This window comes from Amborella trichopoda, chromosome 6 (assembly GCF_054954075.1).
Source record: "Amborella trichopoda isolate Santa Cruz 75 chromosome 6, AtrichopodaSantaCruz75HAP2 v2.0, whole genome shotgun sequence".
NCBI classification, from domain to species: domain Eukaryota; kingdom Viridiplantae; phylum Streptophyta; class Magnoliopsida; order Amborellales; family Amborellaceae; genus Amborella; species Amborella trichopoda.
In genome coordinates this window covers 51,655,206-51,666,639 of record NC_142341.1, presented here as the reverse complement: position 1 = coordinate 51,666,639, position 11,434 = coordinate 51,655,206, and the positions used below count along the sequence as shown (strand labels likewise).

General features: G+C 36.7%; 1 protein-coding gene across 3 annotated transcripts; it reads left to right on the top strand.

Annotated features, from left to right (window-relative positions):
* The first annotated feature begins 241 nt into the window (after window positions 1–241).
* FAS1 (chromatin assembly factor-1 (FASCIATA1) (FAS1)) lies at window positions 242–10,509 on the top strand. 3 transcript variants are annotated; one of them, XM_020676295.2, is made up of 13 exons: window positions 242–433; window positions 536–1,330; window positions 2,196–2,295; window positions 2,591–2,738; window positions 2,834–2,888; window positions 5,191–5,669; window positions 5,762–6,127; window positions 6,702–6,783; window positions 6,866–7,006; window positions 7,723–8,187; window positions 9,185–9,322; window positions 9,413–9,458; window positions 9,610–10,509. In XM_020676295.2, exons 2-13 carry the CDS (start codon window positions 734–736, stop codon window positions 10,050–10,052), a joined length of 3,060 nt encoding a protein of 1,019 aa, XP_020531954.1. In that variant the 5' UTR covers window positions 242–433; window positions 536–733; the 3' UTR covers window positions 10,053–10,509. The 3 variants fall into 3 exon arrangements, with proteins under 3 accessions (XP_020531954.1, XP_088725350.1, XP_088725351.1); XM_088869224.1 differs by lacking the exon at window positions 242–433 and having other exon boundaries at window positions 527–1,330; XM_088869225.1 differs by lacking the exons at window positions 242–433; window positions 536–1,330; window positions 2,196–2,295; window positions 2,591–2,738; window positions 2,834–2,888 and adding an exon at window positions 2,928–3,142.
* The last annotated feature ends 925 nt before the right edge of the window (window positions 10,510–11,434 follow it).

Genomic DNA, 11,434 nt, shown 5'->3' with positions numbered 1-11,434 from the left:
AGTATTCTAGATTATTTATCTCCTTTACCGTCCATCTATCATTTGGACAGTGACAACGATTACTGACTTCCATGCTCATATGGATCACAATGTAATCCACAGCCAAATCCTTATGGCAAATCTGTTATTAGTTATTGATTTGAGGGCAATATTGTCATTTTTCCAGCCATTGGCGCGTGCCAAAAAAATAATGGGTTGTGGCGGGAACAAATTCTACGTGTCGGTTTTTAACTCCCGCTCTAGCGCCCATGATCCAATGGTCATGAGCGCTCACAAAAAATCATCGGCCGTTTACAACCGTCCGATCTGACACTGCACCCACTCCAGATTTCATTACGCCTCTTCCGTCTTCAATTAAAGCGCACCAAATTCTTCATCCATTTTCTCACTCCAAAACACACACCCTCACTCACACACTCTCTCTAAAACTTAGGTTTGAATATTGGCGGCAATTGTCATATTTTATCTCCGTAAAATTTATAGATTCATGGCTTTTGTTGGTGATTATTGTCTTGTGAACCTGGCATTTTTGCAGAGTTCAGGGAAAATCGAAGGTGTCGCAGTTGCGGGAGCCCCAGGAAACCCTAGTTTCAGTCTCAGATAACTTTCTCCGATCTTCATTTGGATCGTTTTGTTATCTGTTTCGATTGGATTTTACGGTTGTTTTAGTCTCACTCGCATTTGCCATTTCCGTATTCGATCTGTGCTTTTTAAATCTTGCTTGTTTGCTTCGATGGGGGAATGTGTTCTGAACAAATGCTCTTCATCTGTAGAAGAACGTAGCCCTAAAACAAGAATGATCGAGCATGAAAACCCTAGGGTTTCTCCTGTTGCAGTCATGGCAATAGAATCACATGGGCAACCAATGGAGAAATCAGGGGTTTCTTGTGATATGGATTGTAGGGGTTTGGTATCGCCAATTCAAAGCCAGGATTTGCCTAAACGCAAGAGGAAGCGGCGATCTTTAGAGGGGAACATGAGTCAGGAAGAGAAGGAGTTGAAAATTGCTGCATTTCGTGAAGAAATTCAGGGTTTGTTAAGGTATTATGATGAATTTATGAGTGAGAAAACAGATTTGGGTGTGGATTTGAATGGATCAATGGATTCAGTTATTGCATGTTTAATCGAGGAGAGCGAATTGCCATTGAAAAAGCTCGTTGATAGTGTTCTGAAGAGCCTGAAGAGAAAGGGAGGAGAAGGGGCGAACATTACACTTTTGAGTGTTCAAAACTCTATTCATCGTGTTGGGATAAGAAATAAGTATGGTATTGAAAATCCAAATGCAGATTTAATGGAAGATGAATCAAAGCCTTGCCTTTGGTGCTGGGAGGTGATGGTTTCAAATCATTCCTTTATATCTATTGCACTTTCTTTCTCTCTCCCCCCTCCCTCCCCCCACCCCTTTTTCATTTTGTTGCTGTGCTTACCGTGTTCCATTTTTTATACTTACATGTCTGCATATCGCTCTACCTCTCTGCTTTCTCACGTTGTGGGTTTTTATTGGTTTTCTTATTCATCTCGGTTATTGATGGATGGTTTTTTGTTCGTTTCTTATTCATTTTGGTTATGGATGGGGTTTTTATGGTTTTCTTATTCATTATGGTTGTTGATGAATGGAGCTTTTATTCGTTTTCTTATTCATTTTCATTATGAATGGGGACTTTCAAGATACTGATTCATTGGCCAATATATGATAGCATCTGTCATGCCATTGTTTTATCTCATTCTCTGGCTATTTTTATTTTGTGAGAATGAAAATAGTTCTGACTCTTTATTAGTTTTGGTTTTTGGACCTACTATTTAAGCATGCCTATTATGGTTTTTTCCGCCATCTGTGCGTAGTTTCCTCTTTATGGCTTTCTTTTTGTGACCCTATAAACTTTACCATGGTTTCCTTTTGCAAAGCTGCGGAGAAATTCAAGTTTTTGAATAAGTGGCTTTTGTGCACATTACAGTTTCTTTTAGATATTGTTGTCTCTCTGTGTAACTATTTTATTTGCAATCATTGGATTTTATTGATTATTGATTTAGTGGTGGCTTTCATGTTTTTGAACTATTGTATGGTATGTATTGAGATACTTTATTTTTTGTTTAGATTTTACGCAAACAGTTTTTTCTTTTTTGTATTTTATTTTCCGTCTATTATTATTTTCGGTGATTTCCTTTTACTAAACTATTTGTTTAAAATGATACAGACGAGAGAATTGAAGCTACTCCCCAAGGCCCACCATGGAATTTTGAAAATTAGGCGCACTGGTCGACGGAGGATCAGGGAAAGAATTGCTGCAGTTTCTGGTGGGCTACCTGATTTTGTGTTTTACTATGCAGTCTATGCTTGACTGTATAATATTCTTTCTCTTTATTCTGCTTTTCTCATCATTTTGGCAAAGTGATAATCTTTCTTATAGCAAAATTTTTAAAATGAAAGTTGAAACACAAAAGGATTCCATTCCTATGGTGTACTGTTTGGCATTATCATGGTTTGCTTCATTATTATTTTTCAGGTGCTGTGTACAGGAGCTGAATTTGAATCTATATTTTTTATCCCTTCTGGTTTTGAAGGTTATTGACATTGTTTTGCCGATTTCAGAGATGATATCATCATTGTCAGCACAAGAAAATGAAAATGATTACAAAGCAAAAATAATGGAAGCATCTGGAAAACTTCGGAAAATATTAAATTTGGAACGTATACGTGATTTAGTATCAAACTTACTGCAAAAGATTGAAGCAGGAAGGTGTGTGCTTATAGTTGGTTGTACTTAGGCATTGTGTAAATGCATTTATGTTCTTGACTGCTCTAACAAATCTAACCAGTTTATACATAATCCAGGGAGGTGATTGGGGAGCAGGAGCAGAAGCTATTGGATCGTGAGCTTAAAAATATGGTAGAATTGAAGAACTTGGTTGATTTGCATTTGTTGATAGTTGTCATCAGAGAGCTTAACATGCATTAGGTTACTGATTTTTAATGTGTGAATCAACATGACACTGTCGCAGGAACAAGTTTTCTTATATATTTGCTAGGCACGTACTAAATGAATGTCATCATTAGATTTATATCCTCTCCAGAGCCCTCTTCAGTTTGGCTGGGGAAGAGAAGTGCTTCCGATTGGGGGAAGCCTTCAGACACTCTTTAAAGGTAAAATATAATAACATCCATATGGTCATAGTAACATTCGTGACCTATGGGTTTATCATCCTTCAATCAATTGGTTGGTCAGTGATCAAGAGAAAGTATGGCTGTGCAAATATTTATTGAAATTGTATGGTGGGACTCTCCCTTCAACACCATCTGACCCAGATGAGACTGATTCTTGGTCATGAAGTTGTTATGGCCACAAAAATGATATTATATGGGTCATTTGTTTAACAAGCACAATAGACAAAACTTTTGGAGGGTATGTGAGCCTGACCTAGGCATACTAAAAAAAACAACAAAAAAAAAGAGCAAAAGTAAAATTAACAATAATACGCGTAATCTTGTTGGTGAATTGCCTAGATTGCCCTTGGTGGTTCAATTTTGGTTATTGGGCTGATACATTTCCATCAGCCTGTGGGCTAGCAGAAGTGCTGCTACACGTACACGTACATACACGTTCTTTTTTGTTTGAAAGGGCTGAAAAGGCCAAAGGATTCATCATAATATTTTTTATGGAAGTTTTCTGGATATTGTTAGTTTGGTATTTGTAATTTGAAAGAATGAAAAAGTTTATATAAGGATGCTACCTTATAATGTAGAACTACGGATGCCCCTCAAAAATCCATCGGAAAAGGTAGTTTTAATGTTGAAAAACCCTTTGATTGATCATCTCAACATCGAGATGTATGACTATGAAAAATTAAAAAAGTCTCAGAAATAGTGCATTTTACAACATATTATCTACACCTCCATTTTCAAGATTTTCATATGTTTATAGATCTATTTGATTTTAACCATTTTTGAAATTTAAAATTTTATAATTAGATATAAAAATAGATTTTGAGGTAATCCTAAGAACATTTTACATCAAAATTATATACCATGATAAAATTTGAAGGTGCACCTTACCTCTACACCTACGGATGCATCCCTATGCAAAATGCACCCTTGAAAGAATATTTTATAGTTAATTTTCACAGAGTTCAATTTTGAAACAAAAAATATGGACTTATTCATTCTCAAAAACAACATTGTGGACTTAATCTATGTATGTCTGTTGAAGCCCCAATATAGGTGGGCGCATATTTTATGTTTGAATTTGAACCTATAAAGATAGAAAGATGGGTTATTATGTCATGTTCTTAATGAAGTTGGCAATAATAAATGGATGAATGAACGGTTCCTTAATCTTTATTACTCATCCATGATTGTTGCTGACATATATTTGGTGAAGATCTTGTGGATATTGTTAATTTGATACTTTTAAAGAGTTTAATTGTGCATAAAAAATTTGGACGTATTCTACGTATGTGTGCCGAAGCCTCAATAAGTGGGAGTGTATTTTAGTTTTACAGTCGAACCTAGAAAGATAGGTTATTATGTCATGTGCTTAAGTTGGCAACAATAAATCTTTTGTAAGTAACTTACAAACATCGAAAGCTCCTTCTTCCTATGTCATTTAGTTCATTTTAAAAAGTTCCAACCTCCTAATATAAACCCTAATATAGACCTATCATTTTATATTGAGAACTACTGAGTTTTCTCCAAATAATTGCACAGTTTTTTACATGCTATGGTTTTGAGAGTACTTTTCTTCAGTTTGGACGCTGAATCTGAATACTTCATCCTCTTTGGCCGAAGTGAAGTGGAAAAAAGCCAAATAGTACGTTCAACTGTTTGCTAATATAACCCTAAAATTGTATATTGGTAAAACTTGGTCAGAGTTTTTACATGCTTTGGTTTTCAGCTTCAGTTGGTAGGCTGAAACCGAATGCTTCACCCTCTTTAGCCAAATTGAGGCGGATCTGATACTGGCAATCGAATAATGACACGCTCATTAACTTTACTCATTATTCATTTTCGGTCCACTGGGTTATTTAATTAAATTATGTCTTTTTTGAAATTGTTGATAATATGTTATTAATGGGAATAGTATCTGTAAGTCTGAATTAAGAGTTCAAACATTTTGCGCTTTGGGAAAAAAAGAAGAAGACAATTTATGCTTTTTCCTTTAAGCCACATAATTTAGAACATGTTTCTCTTGTCAGGGGAAGGAACTGAAGCGCCAGATGGAAGAAGCTGAAAGAGAAGAAAGGCAACGTGAAAAGGAACTTAAGCGCCAACAAGATGAAGCGGATAAAGAACAAAGGCGTCGTGAACGAGAAGAAGCTGAACTGAAGAAGCAACTTAAGCGGCAGCAAGAGGACGCTGAGAAAGAACAAAGACGTCATGAAAAGGAAGAAGCTGAATCAAAAAAGCAACTTAAGAAGCAGCAAGAAGAAGCCGAGAAAGATAAGAGACGTCGTGAAAAAGAAGAAGCTGAACGCAAGAAGCAACTCAGTGTACAGAAGCAAGCTGCTATGATGAAACGTTTTTTCAAGAGTAATTCTAATGTCAACATATCACCGACCAAGGTGTCTTCTCCTCGTTCTCCTCACAAGAATGAGCAAATATCCAATGCAGTAATATTGGCAATGGATCACGCATTTTCTCATTATGAGGCAATGGAACTATCTGACCTTTTAAGGTTATTATCATGACTGTAATTTAAGAAAGTTACATGTATTTTTTATTTGCATACAGTTCTTATGATATAGTATGTTTTTTTTTGTTATGTAGATCACACTTGGGTACATGGCAAAATTGCTCCCTTCGAAAGAAGAAATCTCAACGGTGGGGTATGCGTCACAATCCCAAGGTTGCTGTGATAAAGGAGCTTAGGCTACAAGGATCATGTTCCGAAGTTGAAAATTCTTCAAAAATCACAACTCTAACAGCTAAAAGGCTTGCCTTTAATGACACCAATGACTCAACTGATCATCACATAGAGAAGCTCGATGATGGATGGGGTGTGATGGCATCTGATGATAGTTTATGCCATAATGCTTCACCGACCTTCTTTCGGTTGTGCAAAAAGACTAAAAAGCTTCTGCAATTTTATAAGAGTCACAGGCCTGCATATTATGGTACTATGTCCAAGAAAAGGTAAGCCTTCTTTGTTCATGTTCAAACCACAGTAACCTATAAAAGTTCCCCTTGACTTTTGAATGCATACCAGGGTGCAACAAAATCTAGATTGTTTAGAGAAATTACAAATTTTGATTAAGGGACAAATGCTGTAGCCTGTACCATCCAAGGTTTCTTGTACCATGTATTCCAGGCAGCTGGGGAACCCAAAGTTGCCCTTGATTTGGAGAGAGGGGTTTTGCATGGGGGATATGGTTGTCTTTATTGTGGAGAGTGGGAAATGGATGTAAAGTTGCCTTTGTTTTGGAGGGAGGAGTTCTTTTGTTATGGTTTTGTCATTATTCTACAGTGTGGGAGACCTTTTGTGACTTACCAGCTTTAGGGTTAGTCTTATAATATTTCCAAGACTGGTGCTACTTTTTGCAGAATTATGAAAATGAGTGGCATTGTTGTAGTTTCCCATTTCTAGATGATGAGTGCTAATAAGGTCTGCTTATGTCAGTAAAGATCCCAACTGCTGCTGTGTGTTCATAGAGACTTCTGTCTTCTATGGCTCCATATGATAATTAAGATTCTTATCTTCTTCTTACAGTGATGTTGTTGGAGCACGCCATCCTTTCTCAAAAGATCCCACCTTGGACTATACAATTGAGAGTGACGAAGAATGGGAAGAGGTATTAGCTTTAAGTCATGTTCTTTGCCTAAGTCTTTTGTTGCTACTACCAATTGGTAACAGCTGCTTTGCTTCTCTTGCAGGATGATCCAGGTGAAAGCTTGTCTGACTTAGATAAAGATGATGAGGAAGATAAGGAAGCTGAAGATAATTTAAAGACTGAGAATGAAGATGGAAGTGAAGATAGCTTCCTTGTTCCTGATGGCTATCTTTCAGAAAATGAGGTAACTCTTCCATGGCTATTTTTTGAGGTGCTGACTGCTGACTATCGATTTCAAAATTTATTTGCTGAAACTTATGTGGTTTGAGTATGCATTTAGTCCTGTTTATTCTCTAGTATTTATATCCCAAGAGAAATGATCCTATAGGAACCTCCCCCACCCATGTGTGTAGGACCCCAAAGGATTACCATTAAATTTGGCACGGATCTATAGAAAAGTCAAGTCCCACACCCATGTTATAACTTTTCTAGATATTCATGCTAACTTTAATGGTGATCCTTTAGGGTCCTACACTCATGGGTGGGGGAGGGTCCTATAGGATCATTACTCATATCCTAATCCCCTACAATACCTTATGGTATATCCATCCAAATATGCTGGGTTTCATTTTTCATTTCCTGCAGCTTTCAGCAAACTTGTTTCTTGACTATCCATCTGAATGGACTACCATATGTACCTATAATTCATATTGTTGTTTTGAGTATCCAAGTGGACTACTATGTCTTTAATTCATATATTGGCTTTTCATTACCCTTGTTTCAAAAAAGCGCATTCATACAGCTGCTTGAATTCCAATTTCTTAAGCCAGATATTGGAAAGTGAACTTGGCATGACATTTATTAACTTGGCATGATAGTTGAGGGAAAATTCGTCACAATTTGGAAATGATGTGTAACTGAGATCAAACTTTCTTTAATTTCTTCTCCTTTTATATTCAGGGAGTGCAGGTTAATAGCCTGACAGATGAGGAGGGAACTAGTGGTTGTGAAGTCAAGCCTGAACATGAAACTGAAGAATTCAGGGCATTGCTAAGACAACAGAGATACCTCAATAATCTCACAGAACAAGCCCTTCGAAGAAACCACGCATTGGTGATAACAAACCTGATGCATGAGAAGCTCAATCTAATGGTGGCGGAAGATGTCACAGGCAACCCCAGGGTTGAACAACTGTGTCTACAAGCTCTGAGCATAAGGCCATGTTTTGAAGGTGCATGTGTAGAGCTTTCTCAAGAACCTGAGTCTTGTAAGACCAATGAGGAGGTCCCAAAGAGGAAGCCTAAGAAAGAATCTGAATCTTGCAAGACGAACAAAGAAGAGGCCCCCAGGAGACAAAGTAAGAGCAGCATGACTCCATCTGTAACAACAGCTACTGTCTTATACGATGCTGATTTGCCTGAAATTGTGAGTATCACTTGCCCTATTTATCATGGTGCTGTAAAACCTTCCAGAACCAGTACTTTTGGTGAAAGCTGTTTAGCATTTTGGTTTCAGGATTAGTTAGATATTTTGATACCTGTAATGACTAATGAATTTAAGTTTCTCCCTATTCTTCATGGTGCCGTAAAACCTCCCAAAACTGCTACCTCTGGGGGTCATCGTTTAGCATTTTGGTGTTAGGAAACAATTGTGAAAATGATAAAAAATTTAATCACAAAAACCTACCATAGTAGCATTGTATGAATATGAATAAGAATAAAGAAAGGGCTCTGGCAATCCTTATAGCCCACCCTCTCTCTTTCTCTCTTTCTGTTTCGTTATCCTATTCTCTTTATTGGTCTGTTCTCTTTGTCTGCAAATTAATCTAAAGCCAAAACAAAGTCAAAATCCAAGATGTGAAAAAAAAGTGAAAATTCAAAACGTGAGATGAACTAAGGATAAAACAGGCTGAGAAAGGTGTGCAGAAAGATATTCATGTCTATTTTAAGCAATGTTAGATAATTATTGAAATATTTATGTTATTGTATTGTTCAATGTAATATGTACAAAAGAATTACCTTTCAAGACCAATTTATATGTTGTTTTAGTATCTGTTGTGAAAATTGATGGGGCTAGTTTGTTTTGTTTATAAGAATCAATATGGTGGAAAGGATTTGTATCAGATTTGATAGGGGGATCATGAATATTTTGCACAACATCAGATAATTCTACTAAACATTTCGTATCTCATAACAGATAGCACGCATGCATGCAAATAATGGTATTGGTTATTAAGTTTGAGAGTTTATCAGTTTTGTACATGGGAACCAATATGGAAAGGATTTGTGTCAGATACAATGAGATATTTTTGGGATCTGTTTTCTGATGTATTACTGTATTTGGAAACAAATGAATCATTCAAATGGAAGATGCAATTTCTCAACCCTGATTATTAATGAACGGATGGGGATTTGGAATTCAGGTCTGGTGCATCCAGTCATTCTCATATGAAACAAGGAAGCTGTTCAAGTGCTTGCAAAGAAAGTTTCCTTTGGTTTCCAGAGCAGATTTGCGTTGCAAAGTGCTAGAAATTGCAACCTTTTTGCACAAACGTTGGCAGGTTTGTTGGGTTTATATATATTCATAAATGGTGTTTCTTCCATAAAGCTTGTAAGTTCATGTTAATGAAAAGGGCATTGTTACTGTGCAGGTAAAGAAAGAGATCCTGGACAAGTTAGGGAAGTCTGTCTTGCCAGGTAAGTTGTAGGAAACAAGTTGGATCTTTATTGGGGTTTTCTCTTGAACTCTGTTTCACTGAATTTTTAAGGCTTATTTATAAATGTATTAGAATTTAAATACGAATCTCCCTTCCTAGTTTCCTAAGATTTTTTTTTTCTGCTTTTCCAGAGAGAGGAAAAGTGAAGAAGGGGATCACTACATTTTTTACGAAGCGATGTCATCCTCCAGAAACTGAAGCCATGGACTCAATTAAATCAGAGGACACCGATACGAAAGCCATTGAACCAATCGATTCCTCTCCTCAACCGTGCCGTAGAACAGAGGTCGTCAATACCGAAGCCATTAAAGTAATTGAATCCTCTCCTCCACCATGCCATAAAACAGAGGCCAATACTAAAGCCATGAAAGCAATTGATTCCTCTCGTCAACAACCATGCCATAAGACAGAGGCCACCACTGTTGAAGTCACACAAGCAATCAATTCCCACCCTCAACCATTCCATAAAACAGAGGATATTGATGCCCATGTAATGTGCTCGGAAAGCTTTACTGGTTTTCAACCGATGGCTACTAATGTTGAAGTCAAGAAAGCAATCAATACCTCTCCTTAAACAGTCCATAAAATGGGGGCCATCAATGTCCATGTCATTTGCTCAGAAAACATGCAACAAATCTAGAATCATGATGACATTCCTGGTTCCCAACCTTCGCGGATTCATGATGATGTCATAAATGGCTCTCAACCATGCTGTTAAGTTCTACTCATCATCCATCATGCATATGACCCATGCTGGGGCATCTATTAATCACGCCTCCGTGTATGACTATTGATTGATGTTGCTGTTATACCTTGTAGATGCCTATTTTTGGCCGTACATGAAAGATGGTGCGTGAGTATTTTTGCATGTATAACTATGTATGGCCATGTGGCAGGATATGGAAGAGTGATGTCTTAACATGAAGAGATGGATTCATGGGTATATATCTGCATGGTGCACCTTTTGTTAGCATATTGTAGTGATAATGACAATACATATACTCCATGGATAGAGGAGGGCAATTGTTTCAGTATTTTGCATCATTTTGTATTGTGTACTTTTGGGCAATTGTGTGTTTGCAGTCTTATGATTCTATAATGGAGAATGGTCTGAGACTTGTCTCTGGCTCCTGGCCTGAGTTGAGTTACTTGGCGAGATCCTCCTAGTCTTGGATGCACTGAAAGAGTGGTAATTCTGTTTCTTGTTCTTGAGCAACTTCGTTCAAACGCAGCTTTCACTGCTATTTTTTTTTGGCTGTCAGATAACTAGAACAAATGTAGTGGAATGTGTACGATAAGTGATGCATAGTCGGTTAACTTCCAACAAAGTTTGAGAAAGGAGAGAGGTTAATAGTACCTTTTTGTACCAGGATGTAAATGGCATCATTCTATACTTTTTCATATATTATTAACCTCATTGTACCATATGTAAATGCCATCATTCTATACTTTTTTTTCATAGAGTTCAAGGAATTACATGATACTTGGGCATCGTAATATTTATGTCAACGGTTGTAAAAGGTGCTCGCCTTGTACCATTTGCCACGTTATGTGGATCTAATATCGGAAACCTTATGATAGCTTCGAAATTCATCTTTAACTTTATATATAAAAATTCAAATCTTAATAAAGGTACAAATCAGATTAATAAACACTTGAGAATCTTGAAAATATTCATGTTTAACCTTAACTATAAAAATTATAATTTTAAAAAGGTACAAATCATATTAATAAACCCTTGAGAATCTTGAAAATCAATGGTGAAAATCAGTGGTCCAAGTAATCATTTTTAGGCTGCATTGAACGTACATTCTGATAAATAAAAGTGTCACAATATTTGAGAATTTTCTTTTTGGATTTTATGCTCAATGAGTTATGCAACCTCAACCATCCGAATTCAAATCTAATGGTCAATGATTATACATTTTTTTTTACATATATCTATACATCTTGATG